The following is an 18,091-nucleotide window of genomic DNA, read 5'->3' on the forward strand; positions in this document are numbered from 1 at the left end:
TACTATGATGCTACAGACAGTATAGTATTTGTGTAAGGATAGGTATATAAATCAATGAAACAGAACAGAGTCCAGAAATAGACTCAATGATATATAGTCAATTGCTTTTCAACAAACGTGCCAAGGAAATTCAATGGAGAAAGGATTTTTTTTTTAAGCAAATAGAACCAGTACCCTTACTTTGTATCATGTATGTGCCCACATTCCAGCTGTTGAGGAGTGGAAAATGTAATATCATCTCTCTTTATCTTCCAAGTTCTCTCCAAACCTTTGAAAGGGTGTTCAAGCGCTGGGAAGCCTGAGCTGTAAGTGCCCACTGCATTGTTTCACCTACTTTTCCTTAGAGACCCAACTGCCAGGTCACTATCTCCAGAAATGGCCCAGCAAGATTTCACTTCTCTTTGACTCCTCCCCTGCACTTACATGGCACCAACTGTCCTGTTCCTTAAACCCACTTTTTCTCTTGAGGTTTACGTGTGAACGTGTTTAATATACCAGAAATACAGACTATAGTCTCATTTTGCTTGGAACTGAGGGTATTCCCAAGTTGCCCAACCTTCAGCTTTGAAACTGGGAAAGTCTAGGTCGACCAAGACAAGATGGCTCACTCTTAACAGAGATTTTATCAGTTTACCCATCATATCCAACTTCCCTTCTAACTCTGCTTCCCATAGCTCATAACTCTGAAAGTCAGCAGTCTTACCTTCTCCATGACCCCAGCCTCTTTGCTCACAGATGTGAACCAGAGATGGGCCAATCAGATACCTTGAATGGAAATTTAAACTGAGGGACAAAAAGGGTATGGGTCATTTGACGATAATGAACCTTGAAGGTGGAAGGCCACATGGATTCAGATCTGGGATAGCATTGGGAGACTGTGTTTGCAGGAGCAAGTGTGCAGACAAAAGCACCAAAAGGAAACCAAGAGAAAAACAACTCTGGCTGCAGACAGCTTTCTGATTCCAGACTGTACTTGCTGCTCCTGGATTCTAGGAGACAGCTTATAAGAATCCTCCTTTACCTACTATATCCTTACTGAAATGTCTGGCCATCCCAGCCAGATCATAGAAGTCTAGTGAGCAGATTCCTAGCATCTCTCACAGTAGATGCACACTGCACATAAGAGGTGTTTTCTACATGTAGGTAGACTCAATTACAGGCTGTAGTGATTAACTTTGGGTGTCAACATGGCTAGGCTATGGTGTCCAGTTGTTTAGTCAAACACTAATCTAGATTTTGCTGTGAAGGTATTTAACAGGTATGATTACATTTACAATCAATTGACTTTAAGTAAAGCAGATTACCCTCCATAATGTGGATGCACCTCATCCAATTAATTAAAAGCCTTAAGAGCAGAAAATTAAGGTTTCCCCAAGAAGGAACTCTGCCTCAAGACTGTAATATATAAATCCTGCCTCAGTTTCCAGTCAGCTGGTCTGCCATACAGATTTTGAACTTGCCTGTCTCCACAATCACGTGAGCCAATTTTTAAAAATAAATCCAGAGATAGAGATGATATAGATGATAGATAGATAGTAGATAGATTATGTGTGTGTGTGTGTGTGTGTGTGCGCATGCATGTGCACATATATATATATATATATATATATATATATATAATATGTGTGTGTGTGTGTATAGAGAGAGAGAGAGAGGGAGATGATGATGATGATGATGATGATGATGATGATGATAGTCTTCTATGGGATACACCACTTCTAATGAAATGGTGCCTTCCACTGAATCCTGCAGGGAGATAGCTGCCCCAACAGCTGGTGTGTTCTTTTATTGTAGATGCCTTTTGTTCTAAACTGAATCCTAATCTTCTGGGGGGTGGGAAACAGAAAAGAATTCAGCTGGGCATGTGAGAAATGTGCTTATGTTTATCAGGTACTTGCAACATACCAAGCTTTACTGAGACGACCTCACTTCATCTTACCCACGAATCTGGGATTAGGTCCTATTATCATCATCCCCAATTTATGTAAGGAGAAACTGAGGTTCAGGGGGTCTTGAGTAGCTTGCTAAGGTCAAATTAATAAGAAGAAAACAACTGCAGTTAGGGAGAGGGCAAAACCAACATTTGAACTCAAGCACTCTGACCATTGTACAAACTGCCTCTGGCACAAAGGATGTGAAGGCCAGGACGGTGTGGGCATAAGGTTCATTTCCAATAATGCCAGGCTGCTTTAGGTCGTATTCAGAGCTTCTTGCTGTGGATCAGCAACATAGATATGGGGTTGGTTCACACTGATCATCCTTCCATCGCTCCCTCCAACCTGTAATCACGTTGGCTCTGGAAATAGCTCCCCAAGCTCAAGGCCACGTCTTTTGCAGAAACCTTGCTCTCTTACTAAAAGAACAAGGGACAAACCTAAGATCTTCCACCAGGGACAGAATGCCCATCTATGCTGACACTTGCTGTAATAATCACTGGGGAACCCACAGCACCCAACTCCAACCCCTACTCCCTTCTGCTGAGACACAGCAGAATCAACATGCCAGTAAGGGTCTCTGGACCTTAGCCTTACTTCTGCTCCTTCCCAGTTCAGTTTTCTCAACCAGAACAACATCCGAGGCACAAATAGCTTAATCTATAAAATGAAGGGACTGCACAAACACCGGAGGCAGGCACCAGTAATCTGAAATTTTTAGCATCCTGCAGAGTCCCAGTGTGAGAACCCAACCGTGGTGGCCAGAAAATAAGCACATAAATGATAAGATAAAAATATATGATCCTTGAGGCCTAAAGTCATGTAGTTTTGAAAGGACATGAGGGATATAAGTGTGAAAATGGACCCAAAGAATTTAGACCCCCAAGTCTAATGCAAAATCTGGCTCCAAATGGGAAAATCCTAAGAAGCTTTGCTAATTTTTATGTGAGAAAAACCTGGAAAGCAGTAATGCTAGCCATGGGGAGGGACAGCAGAGAGGTAGCTATCTGCAACCTGTTACTTCAGCCCAGCTACTCTGAGTCAGAGCTGGGACCTGGGGTAGGGTTACAGGGAGTCAGGAGATAACCAGTTGGTGACCAGTCTCAGAAACTGCCCCTGCTGACCTCTCAGCTGAAAGAAGAAGCATGGAGGTGGCAGGGATGATCCCCCCTGAGGCAAGGAGAAAGAAATTAACCCTGGGCTGCTCAGTCCAGGATCCCCGAGCTGGGACCCTGTACCAAGCAGGGGAGGCGCTTCCTTCCATCCAGAGCTGAGCAAAGCTCAGTCTGTTCAAACAGTTCCTGGGCTTTTGGCAGCAGACAGGAGAAAGTGGAGGAGGGGACAGGAAAGGCAGAGGGAACTACCTACACTGAAACTCAAGTTCCCTGCTGGGCCACTGACCAACCACTGAGCAGCTGTGTGGCCCTAGCACCAGCCTTTGTTGTCTACCCTATCCCCTTGTACCCAAGGTCTTCTGGAATCTACAAGAACAAAAAAGGCCAAGCACTCTGGCCCTCTTCATGTCTCACCACCCCCCCCCCCACTACTCCCACCCCACCCCCCACCCCCACTCCCGCAGCATAGGAGCGAGCGTATCTGTTTTCCCTGGATCCTCATTAACATTACTACTATCAAACTTTTTTAACATGTACCAATCTTATGGTTTTAATTGGCATTGATGCGGTTTACTAGTGAGATTGAATACCTTTCCACATGGCCATTGTGATTTGAAATTTCACTCTTATGAATTGCTTGTTCATTCTTTTCCCCCAGTTTTCTATTGTTTATCTTTTGCTAATTATTATATATGTTGCAAATATTTTTCTCTCTTTTATCTCCTGCTTTGTTTTTTTTTAACTCAGTTTGGTACCTTTTATCAAGAAGATTTTTTTAATCTAGTCATATTTATCTTTCAGCTGAAACAGGGGTAATAACTTACTCGATTGATGCGAAGACACATTTTAACATTTCTGAAATGAGGATGTGTCTTACAAGTGAAGAAAGAATGAAGTTAGGGAAAAATAATGGGGTCTCTTCCCAGCCTTATTCCTAAATTATTAACAGAACTTAAAGCTTGAGGAAAAACAATAAATTTATCTTGACATTTAAACTTTTAAACTTTCCTGTAACTCTCTAGTCCTGCGTTAGACATTACACAGCTTCTCATCAGAATGGTATGCGTCACTGCCTTGACTCCGGTCAAGCGTAAGACCTCCTCAAAGAAAATCTGTACGTGACCAGACTCCCCGATGCCCCGCTTGACAACCACCTGAAATTCATCATCATCATTTCGATAATAGTTAACTCCTCGTAATGGACCAATCAAATAGCTAAGAATGCAGGGCTCCTTTTTTATGATTTGGTTACATTATACAAATGAATAATTTTCCTTTGTTCCTTGGAACATTCTTAGGTTTATTTCTAGTTCATTTCCAGTCTGCAAACTCAAAGACCCAAGAATAAATCTTTGTCACTCATTTCTAGCCAAAGCCTCTAGATTCTTTTTGAGTTTGTTTGACAAAAAATGGTGTATCAGGTTTAATTCACAGTTTTTTTTAGTAGTATATAAAAATAGTGTGTCTTTCTAGCTATGGTGTCAGATTTTATTAAATAAAAAGGAACCAACTCCCAAGTTCCTAAGGAAATGAGATAAATAAGGCACTTGAAGTGCCCAGGAAGGCCAGACACAGAGGAGGTGCTCCATCTGAGTGAGGTCCTAGGCCTTGCTCTGCCTGCTACCCTGACCCATCCTCTTTAGCATCCAGAACCTGGGACCCCTCTGGGAACCCCTCAAACTCCTGCTACCAAAAGGCTTCATCTGGAAGAGGCCATGCCTTCGGTCCTCTCCTTCTGGATACAGAATGCTCAGAGTCAACAATTAAGCCATGTAAATTTGATCTCTCAACACAGCCAAGAAAACTGCACCCTCACCCCAGGCATACCCATGGCTCCCAGGCACCAAGAGAAACCAGGGAAAAAGATTCTGTCAATGACCTCCCCAACCCTTCCCTACATGGCACTGTTCTAGAAGCACTGTCCCCAATGCCCAGGAAAGAGGCTATGAGCAACAGCTCCAAAGAGCTACGCTGCCCAAAAATCTGGGGCACCTTGCTTCCAGTGTTCCTAAGCATTCACTGCCCACTAACTGATCCATATAGACCTACCGGAAAACTGTTGAAACCAACAGAAAAATTCAAGTAGGATGTCAAAGAAAATCAGCATGGCAAAATCAGTAGTGTTCCACCATGTTATGGCAACAAGAACAGAGATGGGGCGGAAGACAACTTCAAGCATAAATTTCTCTTGATGTTTAATGATGTCTGTTTGACATGCTGAAACTCCTAACAGTGGGGGATTTACTGCTGGACTGGCTAAATTACTTGTACAAAGGGACAAAGGGGAAATAAAATATTTATCGTTTTTCCCTCAGAATGAAAAATGATAGAGAGCAATGAAACCTACACAAAGTAATGTCCAGATAATTATTATTATTAATAAATCTCAAAAGATGAAATAAGTGATGCAAACAAAATCCATCTAAAATCCTTGATTATACCAACAAAATCATAGAGAAGAATCTAAAAATTTCCTTATTTTTTTTTCATCTTCAGTGACTAATGTTTCATCCCTGATAAAGATATAAAAATTAAATTCGAGTACTTTTTAAAAATAAGTTTTAAAATAGCATGTGTTATATATTTTCCAATAGAAACTCCTAAAACAAAATGGTGATAAAAGGCGAAGGGAAGAAAAGATTCCAGTATACACTAAGCAGAGGCAAAGACAAAAAAGCAGGACTGCTCAAACTAAAATCTAAGTCAAAATCCTAAAATGAGAAGTGAAAATTAAATGAGTTATAAGTCTGAGTGAAAGGGTGACAGCTTTGCCATTACTTACATATTATAGATTGTATGTCGGCTGTTATAATATATCCCAAAACACAGCATATTGTGATTTTTATACTTTCACCAAGATTTTCAAGGTCTAGAGTAGTGATCACACTGCACAGCACATAACCTTTCACTCAAAAAGAAATGTTAATATCTGTCCCTTCAACCAAGCCCCCCTGACACACAACACATGCAAGGGTCTTAGCAGCTACTCACCCCACCCCCCACCCACCTGCTGCCACACACCATATCCCTAGACAGAAACAATGCAGGCAACACTCAGTCTCATGGCGCTTTCAGGTTAATGGAAGAGACGGTCCACAACCTAGGAAACAGATTCAGAAATAAGGGGGGCGGCGGAGGCGGGAGGGTTGGAGCATAAATCCATAGAGACAGAAAGGAGATCAGTGGTTGCCAGGGGCTGAGGGGTGGAGGGGCCCAGGAATAGCTGTTTCATGGATGTGGGTTTTCCTTATGGAGTGATGAAATGTTCTGGAACAGGACAGAGGTGATGGTCGCATGGCACTTTGAATGTACTAAACATCACTGGATTGCACATTTTTTAATGGTTAAAGGTAAATTTTATGTTGTGTGGATTTTACCACAATTTAAAAATATATATACTTTCAGGTGTGGTGAGTGCTATGAAGAAAATTAGACTCGTTCAGAGCTCAACATTTAACTGAGAAATAAATGATGAGACAGAACCAGCCTCATGAGGATTTGGGAAAAGAGCATTCCATGCAGAGGGACACAGATGGGAGGAAATTAGGTTGGAGAGTGGGCGAAGGCCAGAAAAAAGCATTTGTGAAGAAAGGGTTGTAGAGGGTGAGCATGAGGCAGGGGACCACTGAGAACATGGTTGCATTAGCAATGTCTGCAAGCAAGTACAGGTTTGCAGCCAGGGCTGGCTTTCAAGGTCAGGGCTTCCATGCCATGAAAGAGAACACAATGAGGCTAGAAGGGCTCGGAGCCCCAGACAAGGTTGCCATGGTTACTGGATATCTCAGGAAGCACAGAGAAGGCAGATGCCCATTCAGAAGGACTGTGTCCCACAGCTTCATTAGGGCATGGACCAGGCCCACCTGGAGCACCATGACCAGGGCAGGTAGGCAGCAAGAGAGGCTTAATGCTGAGACACAGAGAGGATGCTAAAAAGGAGGTTTCCTTCAGGCCCCAGGTCAGGGCTGCTTCTGGGAGCTGGATGGGCTGAGCCAGCAGAGAAGAGGGGGCCTAGGAGATGAGAGCCACCTCTTGACCCCAGCTGTGGGGAATGGTGGCAGTGGGGGCTGGAACCTAGCTGGACTTGGAGCCCTCCATAGGCTGAAGTAAGGGGCAGACCAGGGAGCCAGCACAGGAGGCATGCGGGGATTCTGACACATGGCTGGCTATGTGGGCAAGAAACACAGACGGCAATAAGCCAGCTCCCTGAGTGTGCAGGTTTGGTCCACAGTGTGGTCAGTGTCAGCCACGTCAAAGGAGAAAGTAGGAAGGAAGGTGGGGAAGATGTCTGGTTTCCAGGCAAAGAATGTCCAGATAGATAAGGAGGAGGTCACAGAGGAACTAATTTAACACTGATGGAAATTGCCAATTGTGGCAGAACTGACAGGCTCAGGTAGCGAAGCTTTCTGGATCACGACAGCAGTGTGAACACATGTGTTCTGAGTCCTGTGTCCCTGGCAACATCCTGCTCCAGCCCCCAGAAACTGGGATAACTTAGCAAGCACAGAAGGGGCCAGGAGGTTGTGAAAGCTACAACTCATGATATGAGGTGTGAATTCTTCTGCAGGTGATACAGCAGTAAGAGGGAAAGAGATTGCAAAGGTCATAGTAATATTGGGGCGGGGAGGGGGGGACCGCTTAAAGCTAGCAGGAACACAATGTTACGTGCCTCCCCAGAGTCTCAACATAATACCAATTCTTGTTGAACATCAAATGTTGTCAGAAATGTGACAAAACAGCAAACCTGATGGCAAATGAGAAAACCTAAACTGAAGGTTTGTATCTTCCACAGCAGGGTAGAACATCAGAAGATTCTCTCCAAAGTATAAACTGAAAATAAGACATTCCTGTATCATCAGGGAAGTAATGTGTGTCCAGCCATGACTTTCACCCCAGCTTATTTCTGTGTGGCCCCCAAATGTGTGTTCCAGGATCAATAAAGCCCCCGAGGTTCTGTAAACTAGAATAATCTGTATCAGGAGTGTTTACTCCTACCCTCTCTGGGCAGGAGAACTGATGGATTCTCAGAGACAGGAAACACCTTGCCCTGCCCCACCCTGCAGCGCCTGAGCTCTGGGAATAGTGAGGTCAGGCCTGCTGGAGCTGAGAAATGTCCTCAGAAAAGAGAGGGTGGAAGGGAGACTGTAGGGGACAACCAGGACTGGGGGCAGGAAGACACAGAACATTATTCTAGGCTGAACATGACAACAGGACACAGCAGATGCTTCCTTCAGGACAAACTAGTTAGGGAGGGGGCAAAAACTGGAAAGGGGGTTCCTGTGAAGGTAAAGAAGAGAAAATATCCAGCCAATGAAGCTTGTCTCCACACACTCCTGCCCTGTGGCTGCTTTGCACCAAGCCTCACTCCTGGCACTCCACATGGCTGTATTCCCTATGCTCTGTCTACCCATGGTCTTAAAGGTCAAAGTTCTGTCCAGTTCACCAAAGTCAGCACTTAGTAATTAATGTTGGATAAGAGTGAATGGATGAACAAATGAATGTAGCACCAATCGTTTGTTGAACTAAAGCCATACTTCAGAAGTAAATGAAAAGATAACATCAGGACCCAAGGTCAAAGTCACAGGATGTGCATTCCGACTTCATTTCTTAGTATCTAGGTGATTTTGGATGAATTCTTTCACTTCTTCATCTGAAATAGGGTCACGGGGCTGTGGGAGAATTGAGCAAGGGCAGGTACCAGGTAAATGTGAAGCTCACTGACAAGGTAGGGGTTGATGAAACTCTTCACCGTCATGAGCTGAGGATAGGAAGCAGGTACTGTGCACCCTGGACCCTGTAGCAGGAAGCTCTTCAGCCTTTGGCACACAGCCAGCACCCCTTATCTACCCAGACAGTTCAGCAGGCAGGACTAAAGGAAAGAGCTGAGATTTGAATGGGATCCTGACCTGGAATACACTCATTCCTCAGAGTGTTTCCTCCTCTTTTCCATTCCTTATAAATCAGAAAATTAATTATCCAGAAAAAGAGTCATCTGCACTAGAAAGCCAAATGAGTATAATGTGTAATTTATACATGAAAATGTAGATGTCAATGTGTGACAAATCGACATAAAAATATTTTTGCAGTTAAATTTTCAGACATCTGTCTTCCTCCCAGAAGAGCCACTGTACAGGCAATGTGAGGCCCCAGGGCTCAGGCTGAGAGGGGCTGGAAAAGCAGCCCATCTTTTTCACCGGCTAGTGATGCAGCTGCCAGTACAGCTTGGCCTGGAAGGCCCCAGCCACGCACAGCCAAGTCATAGCTCTGCCCTCTTGAGGTCCTGCTGTGTCTTGATTGAAATGGGAATTTTAACACTCTGTGCCACCTCTGTGCTAGACTTGGGGATGGAAGACAGAATGGAGCATGGCCTCATGCTCCAATGGCTTTAAGTCCCCTGGGAGAGCCAGGCAAGCAGATGATGAATGACAGTGACAGTGTGGCAAGTGCTAGGGCAGAGGTAGGTCCCACATGTTAAGTAGCTGCAGAGGAACACAGACTTCCCTGTGCCACTAGCATCCCCAAAAGACTCCTGGAGGCTGGGGCTAGTCCTAAAGAAGTTTGTCGGGAGGATGAAGGCAAGGGGACATTCTAATAGGAAAAACTACATTTGCAAAGACAGAGGCTAAAGCAAACATGCCCAGAAGGGTGAGAGTGGCCTGTGGCACATGGCAGGGACTGTCCAGCAGTGAGCCTGGAGAGGAGAGCAGGAGCTAGGTCTCCACAGGGTCAGAGTGCCCAGTCCAGAAACAGAACCTTCTTTCTGATTAAAAAATTCTAACAGATCAAGTCAACACTTCACTCTGGCAAACAGAGAGAAGCCAAGAGGAGGTTTGCTGTAGGGAGCGAATGAGAGAGAAGATGGAGTTCAGCAAACTCTGAAGTGCAACATCCACATAAAGGCCCATCCCCAGCAGGATTCTGAGTCCAGTACCAAGCCTCAGTAGCCTACCTGCTTCAGGGCACCTTCCTTCACAGGAAGGTACCAGCCTCCAGATTTGACTGACACATGGTGGCACTGAAATGTATGTTTGGCCCTTGCTTCTTGTCTGCCATTGCTACTGACATTTGGGACTGATATTCATTGTGCAGGGCATTCCCTAACACCCTCTCTTCCACATGCACAATGGGGTATCCTCTCTCACAGCAGGGAGGAGGACATGGTGTACAATGCTGGCCCTGAGAACCACTATGCCACTCACGCAAGGGAGGTGTCCTTGTTGCACCTTGGCCACTGTCCTAGAACCACAGGTAAGGGTCAAGAATATGTGTCTGAACTGTGTCTGAGACAGTCTGAGATCCTGATGCTGTCTTCCCAGAACAGGGTCCTTCCACAACAAGACAAAGTAAGACCCCATTCCACAACCCCATCACAGTCCCTGAGTAGCCCCCTTCTGCAACCTCAGAACCCTACAGACCTGGTCAAAAGTTAGAGGCCTGGGCTAATGGAACTGGACTCTCACAGAACAAGGGTTTCGAGCCCCAAGCCCACATCACACCAGTACCCATTTTAAAGAACGTAGCCTGGCATCAATAATTGGCCCCTTGGTGACTCCCCAGCACATACCTCGCTTGACTTTTGGGGGCCTGAGGCCCTCGGCCTGGGCCAGGGCTTCCCAAGCCTCACGCTCCCTCCAGCGCCTCAGCTGCTCCTCTCGCATTTTGTAGAAGAGGATGTGCTTCTGCACATCACTGAGCTCGGCGAGGAGCTCAGGGTCGATGTACATGTCATGCAGGATCTGCTGCAGCATGGTGCCACCTGGATGCACACACCAGAAGGGCAGCCAGCTGGAGAAGTCTGGCCAGGGGGACACTCCAGGCTACTCCTCACCCTGGCTCTTCACTCCAGGGCCAATCCCAGTGCCCCTTCTCTGTGGAGCATTGTCTCAGCTCCCAGCCAGGAATAAACTCATCTCCTCTAAGACAGCAACAGGGGCCAGGCAGCAGGAAGTTAAGAAGTAGCTGAGACCCTGCAAGGGGGAGCAGGCATGAGGAGCAATCTAGTCCTTCTGCTGAGTTACCAAGCACTATATCCAAGCGGCGTCTGTGTCTTGGCCTCCCCTGGGGTTCCAGTACAATAAGGAGGGTCAAAGCCCCTGGCTCCACAGGGCAATGCCCAGGCCCAACCCTGCCTGAGCCACAGGTGTCAAGTGATCTGTTAGTGGAAGGTAACAATGACACCAGCTGTATCAATGACATTGCCCCGGCCAGCCAGGAACCGATCTCTCCTCCGCAGGTAAGAAGAGGAGAAGGAGGCCGCTTTGCCTACTAATTCCATGTCTTTTGAGCCAATTTCAAACAAGCCAGAGGAGCCAGCCAGCAGCTTCTAGGATCCTCAGCCTCTCCCTCCACCTGCTCCACATTTCCAACCTTCTTTACCAGGACATTTGGCATCTTTAGGTAATGCTTTTAAAACTCTGCCTGAGGCAGGGAAAGAGCTTTCCTCCTAGTTGTGTGTTATATCCAAGAAAGAAAACAAAACGAAATCAACAGAGACAACTAAAGGGTCATTATCGTGGAATTCAAGGACACAAAGGGGAGAGGATTCTCCCCTTTTCCAATAATAAGGTTCTAAAGCTATGCCTGTGCTGATAGAGTTACCCTCGTTTTTGGTTATTGATCTTTTTGTTGTTTTTTGCAGGTGTCTGGAGATGACCAAAAAGAAAGAATGAAACTGCACCTTCCCTATGCCCTGAGGCTGAAGCACCCTGAATATGGTGGGATGTTGCTTTCAGATGCATAGGAGCTGCTGTGGTGGAGACCAAAATCCCAGCCTAAGAGGTGCTCAGAGCTCCTCACAACCACCCTCGTATTCAGATAAGGAAATTGGAGTTCAGAGAAGGTAAGTGATTTGCCCATGGCTATGCAATCAATATGTTGCCACATTGAGATTCTACTCAATTTTTGAATTTGACATCGACTTGCAACTTTGCATCTTTTAATGGTTTGAAAAAGTAACTGGACCAGGAAAAAACAAAGGTTTGGCACTATGGTCTGGTTGGATCAGTGATTTTCATGTCCCTTTCCCTCCTGAGGACCAAAGGTGGATCGGGCACCCCAGAGCAATGGAACGGGAGTGGGAGCTCTTCTCCCTCTGCAAGGTTAATGTACAAGAAGAAGAATTAAGTGAGTTCAGATGAGCCTAAAGCCCACGGCATCAAAAATTGTGAAGGGCCAGGCTACCCTTCCCTCAGGTCCCGCTGTGACCCAGAACTTGAAGCCTCCACACAAAGGCTCCTGCCAAGAAGCCTTTGGGGGCCCTGGACTCCCACTCCACTCTCTTCTCCGTCCTGCCCGCCTCAGACCTTGCAGCTACTACCACCATTCTGTATCCTGGCGCCCCTCAAGTTCATAGGCCCAGAGCCTTCCCTGGCCTCTTCTTGCCTCGCACACAACTCTTCTCTTTAGTGCCCTGGCTGTGGCTGGGTGGGTGCCCAGAGTCCAGAGAGGAGACAGCTTCCCTCCTTTCTGGGTCCCCCGGTTTCCTACATGAAGAGGGGAGGGAGAGCACTGTACAGAGCAACAGGAATGAGCAGACTGCCTGTGGGTTTGAGGTCCAGCCCACTGGCGGATTGGTGATGGTGTCATCCTTGCAGTAGTGACACCATTGGGAGAGGGGTCATGAAAGCTGGAATGGAATGCACCCCGCTAGCGCCCAGTTTTGTGCCACAGTGGGGAGAGTGCTACCCGGCAATCCCAGGTCAGTGGGGCAGGAGGCCAAGCCAGTGGGGCGCAGCCGAGGCGTGCGTTGGATCTAGTTTCCGGAAAGACGCTCTCGAGCGAGCGCGGCTGGGCGCGCCACCTCCCGCCTGGCAGCCGCAAGCCAACCCGCCGCCCGTCGTGAAGGAGGCCTCTCTGTCCGGCCTGGGGCGCTCCCTGGCGGTCCGAGGAGTGGGATAGCCTGCGTGTGGGGAGTCTGGGGCTAAGCGCGCGGGGGCCCGCCAGGACCTGAGTGGAGAGAGTCCCCTTCCCTGCCATTGGAGGAGGGGTCACAGCAGTTGTTAATGGCTCGGACTCCAGTGTCATGAACAGCGCACGAAAGGATTCTGCGACGGCTCTGCCGGGGGAGTACCCGGCGACTGAAAACGTGGCCAGGGGGCTCTGGGGTATTCAGACACGATTTTCTGCCACCTTTCACCTGGTTTCATTTTATTTTCCTTTTTCATTGGCGGATGTGATGTGTTTAATTTTTCATGCTAACTCAGTTTCTTCTGGCGCGGAGAGTGCGCGCACGCAATGTTGTGCAATTGACAGGAAACTACCTAAATGTCCCCAGTGTGGGGTGAGGGGCCTCCCAGTGTGAAACTCTACACCTGTCACAAAGAATGGGATCGATAGATCTGCTGTGGCGAGGGAAAATATCCACCGCAGATAAAATGAAAAGGCGACATGCAGAATACTGTGCATAGAGTAATCCATTTTTTTAACGTCTCTATATTTGATTACTTTTGTGTGGACAAAGGAAAAAATATGGAGGAACACACATGGTTTTTTTGCTCTCTTCTTGGAAGGGGAAGGGAGACCACGTTAGACAATTTCATATTGTTTTATCCAGTGAATAAGATACACTTATATAATTCACATGACTGAAATAAAATATAATTCAAAAGTCGTAAAAAATATGACTCCAAAAAATTGGCCGCCAGAGGTTAGCGCTGCTGGGCCAGGGACCCGCATGCACGGCGTTGTTTACACTGGCACCAACCCCCAAAGAGGAACAGGGGCAAGCAAAGCCAGACCTCCTTAACCAGGAAGGCTAGACTGTTGGAATGGGTAAACAGTTTATGCCACCAGAGGTTTCTAAGCTAGAGAAGGGCTTGGAGGCATTTCTCAGACAGCTCTGGCACTGATGTGGAGAGGAGACTGGAAGAGCAGTAAGCAAGGAGAATAGTCAGTGGACTTTGGCCAAAGTCTAGGAGAGCTAAGGACAGTAAGGGAGTTGTCAGTGGGGACCAAGGAGGGCAGAAATGGGAGACAATCCTCATCCTAGAGCCTCATATCAGGTATCTCTACTTCCACCTAAAATCCTTTTAAATCAGATCATGTCATTCCCTGCTGTAAACCTTGCAGTGGCTCCTATTCTATTTTATTCAGAGTCGAAGCCCAAGTCTTTACAGGGGCCCATAAAGCCCTTGATCATCTGACTCACTCCCCCTCTCCACCCCACCTATCTCTACCTCCCGACATAGCCCCTCCCACCACTCTCCTTCCCTCACCATCACCATCCTCTTCCTTGGCTTTCCACAGACACACCAGGCATTTTACTTATTTGTTGCATTTCTCTCTCTCTCCTTAGTAGAGAACAAGCACCACAAGGACACGGGTGTTTCACTGATGTCCTCAGGGCTTAGAACATTGCTTGGCATGCAGTAGGTGCTAGAAAAATACCTATTGGAAAAGAAAATGAATGAAGGAACTTTCGTAGAGGAATTAATTAGAGTCTGTGCAAATGCTGAGGAGGTGTCCAGGACAGGACTCCAGGGAGAAGTCGCTGGAAACGTGGACCTGGGAGTCATGGGCATATGAGCTGCATCCGTGGGATACTAGGTGGACTGATGGCCCTGCCATAGGCCACCTGCCCTGGCTGTTCCTTCATGCCCTGACCATAGGCTCCCTCAAAGGCAGGGCCAAATGATGGCCAGAGAACCCCATCACCTTGGCTTTGGGAATGCCTCACCACAGCCACCGCATAAGGATCGGCTACAGGAAAACTCTTTTTATATTTCACCCACTTCCCCAGCTCATAGTCACTTGGGCAAACTGCTCCCAAGAGCACATTTAGGATCTCACCTGGTCTCAGTTTTGTTATCTAAGGGCTTACTGAAAGTCTAGAGCAGTTTCTGTCTTATCACCAGTTAAGCTCTACTGAAAAGTCATGGCCTTAAAAATCAATGGTGTCCCTGTATGAGTGCAACAACTAACTGCTTAGAAAATACAATGTGAAAAAGATCTCGTTCAAATCAGAACCAGATAGGAAATATTGAGAATGAATTTAACAAACAATGTGGGACCTGTATGAAGAAAAGTAAAAATCTTCACTGAGGAGAACATATTTAGGACTTAAATTGGTATAGGAACATAACACATTCATAGTCAGAAACATCTAATACTGAAAAGTGTGCAGTTGTCTCTGTGTTAGTAAGCCTCCAAAGTGGCTCTGATGATCCCTGCCTCCTGGCATTCATGGCCCTGTGTGGCCCCTCTCACACTTATCAGGGCTGGTCTGTGTAATCAATGGAATATGCCAGAAGTGATGATCTATCACTTTCAAGATTAGGTAATAAAAGACATTTCTGCTTCCCTTTCGGGTTCTCTCTCCTCCCCTCATCACTCACTCTGGGGAAACCATGTTGTAAGACCCACATGGTGAGGAACTAAAGCCTCTGCCAGCAGTCACGTGAGCAAAGTTGGCAGAGGATCTGGTCAGGTGAGGCTGCACCCCTGGCCAACAGCTCCACTGAAACCTACCTCTGAGCCAGAATCACCCAGCAAAGCCATTCCTAGATCCCTGACCCTCAGAAAGGGTAGGAGATGGATATATATGCATATGCAATAGAAATGAATGAACTTTTGATACAGAAATAAGTTGGATGATTCTGAAGAAAATTAGGCTGAATGGAAAAAGCTAATCCCAAAAGGTTACATGTTATATGATGCTACGTATATAACATTCTTGAAATGACAAAATTACAGAAATGGAGACGAGGTTAGTGATTGCCAAGGTTTAGGGACAAGGTTTGGAACAGGAAGGAGATGGATGTGGGTACAGGAAGGCAACAAGAGGGATTCCTGTGGTGACCAAACTATATTTTGATTGTAGTAGAGGATACACAAACCTACACACATCTGAAAAATATTGCTTAGAAGTAAATATACACACAAATAGATATAAGTAAACTGGAGAAATCCAAATCAGATTGGTGGATTGTATCAGTGTCAATATCACTGTTGTTCTCTAGTTTTGCAAGATATTGCCATTTGAGGAAACTAGGTAAAGGGTACATGGGATCTCACTATATTATTTCATACAACTGCATGTAAATCTATAATTATTTTAAAATAAAAAGTTTAATGTTTTAAAAGTTAAAAAAATGTTTACCTTATATACAGTCCATTTTCAAACATCCTCAATTATCCCAATAATATACTTCAGTTTTTATTTATTATTATTTTTAAAAGAATATTTTATTTTTTTATTTTTTATTTTTTTAATTAAGTTTATTGGGGTAACATTGGTTAATACAATTATATAATTTTCAAGAGTACATTATCAATTGACATCTGTATATTCTATTGTGTGTTTACCACCCAAAGTCCGGTTTCCTTCAGCTACCATATATTTGATCCCCTTTACCCCCTTCACCCTCCCCTTAAACTCTATATTTGACCTCCTTTACCCCTCTAGTAACCACTAGTCTATAATCCATGTCCACGAATCTCTATTTGTTTCTCCTGCTCAGTTGTTGCTTTTAGGTTTATAACCCACATATAAGTGATATCATGTGATTTTCAACTTTTTCTGTCTGGCTTATTTCACTTAACATGATTATCTCGAGGTCCATGCATGTTGTTGCAAATAGCAGTATTTCATCTCTTCTTATGGCTGAGTAATATTCCATTGTACATATGCACCACAGCTTCTTTAACCAATCATCTATCGTAGGACACTTTGGTCTTGGCCACAGCGAATAATGCTGCTATGAACATTGGTGTGCAAATATCTTTTTGGATATGAGTTTTCAAGTCTTTGGGGTAAGTACCCAGTAGAGGGACTGCTGGATTATGTGGTAGATCAATTCTTAATTTTTTGAAGAATCTCTATACTGTTTTCCATAGTGGATGTACCAATTTGCGGTCCTACCAGCAGTGTATGAGCATTCCTTTTTCTTTATATCCTCTCCAATATTTGTTATTGCTTATCCTGTTGATTATAGCTATTTGAACAGGTATGAGATGGTATCTCATTGTGGTTTTGATTTCCATTTCCCTAATAGCTAGTGATGTTGAGCATCTTTGCATATGTTTGTTGGCCATTTGTATGTCTTCTGAGAAGAAGTGTCTGTTCAGGTCCTCTGCCCATTTTTTGATCGTATTGTTTGTTTGTTGTTGTTGAATTTTATGAGTTCTTTGTATATTTTGGATATTAGGCCCTTATTGGAGGTGTTGCTTGCAAATATATTTTCCCACTATGATGGTTGACTCTTTACCTTTTGACGGTTTCTTTTGCTGTGCAGAAGCTTTTTAGTTTGATGTAGTCCCATTCATTTATTTTAGCTTTTACTTCCCTTGCCTTTGAGGTCAAATTCATAAAACCCTCTTCAAATCCAAGGTCCCTGAGTTTGTCAGTTCTTACATTTTCTTCTATGCATTTTATTGTTTCAGGTCTTCTATTCAGGCCCTTGATCCATTTTGAGTTAATTTTGGTGTGTGGTGATAGACAAAAGTCTAGTTTCATTCTTTTACAGGTGGATTTCCAGTTTTCCCAGGACCATTTATTGAAGAGGCTTTCCTTTCTCCACTGTATGTTTTTGGGTCTTTTGTTGAAAATCATTTGCCCATATAAACATGGGTTTACTTCTGGACTCTTGATTCTGTTCCATTGGTCTGTGTGTCTGTTTTTCTAAACTCATTCTTTTTTCTCAGGATGGCTTTGGCAATTCAGGGTCTTTTGTGTCTCCATATGAATCTGATGACTTTTTGTTCTATTTCATTAAAAAATGCTGATGGGATTTTGATGGGGGAGTGCATCAAATCTGTATAATGCTTTAGGTAATAATGTCATTTTAACTATGTTGATTCTTCCATCCCAAAACACGGGATATCTTTCCAATTCTTTTATCTTCAATTTCTTTTAATAGGGTCTTATGTTTTCATCATATAGGTCCTTCACATGTTTCATTGTATTTAGTCCCAGGTATTTTATTCTTTTTGCTGCAATTGCAAAAGTAATTGTTTTTTCTACTTCTTTTTCTGACAATTCATTATTAGAGTATAGGAACACTATGGAGTTTTGAACACTGATTTTGCATTCAGACTTTATTGCACGTA

General features: G+C 44.9%; 1 protein-coding gene across 4 annotated transcripts in view; it reads right to left on the reverse strand.

Moving 5' to 3' along the window:
• SH2D4B (SH2 domain containing 4B) overlaps nucleotides 1-14,211 on the reverse strand; it is a 97,817-nt gene extending 83,606 nt beyond the window's left edge. For 3 of the 4 annotated variants that reach the window (XM_036223893.1, XM_036223892.1, XM_036223895.1), the window contains exon 1: nucleotides 10,611-14,211. In XM_036223893.1, the coding sequence (XP_036079786.1) occupies nucleotides 10,611-10,794 (184 nt within the window). In that variant the 5' untranslated portion in view covers nucleotides 10,795-14,211. Of the gene's footprint in view, nucleotides 1-180; nucleotides 1,506-10,610 lie in introns of those variants that run through there. The other variant, XM_036223894.1, reaches the window with a different exon arrangement.
• Between the last annotated feature and the right edge of the window lie 3,880 nt (nucleotides 14,212-18,091).

This window comes from Rousettus aegyptiacus, unplaced genomic scaffold (genome assembly GCF_014176215.1).
Source record: "Rousettus aegyptiacus isolate mRouAeg1 unplaced genomic scaffold, mRouAeg1.p scaffold_m13_p_6, whole genome shotgun sequence".
NCBI lineage: Eukaryota > Metazoa > Chordata > Mammalia > Chiroptera > Pteropodidae > Rousettus > Rousettus aegyptiacus.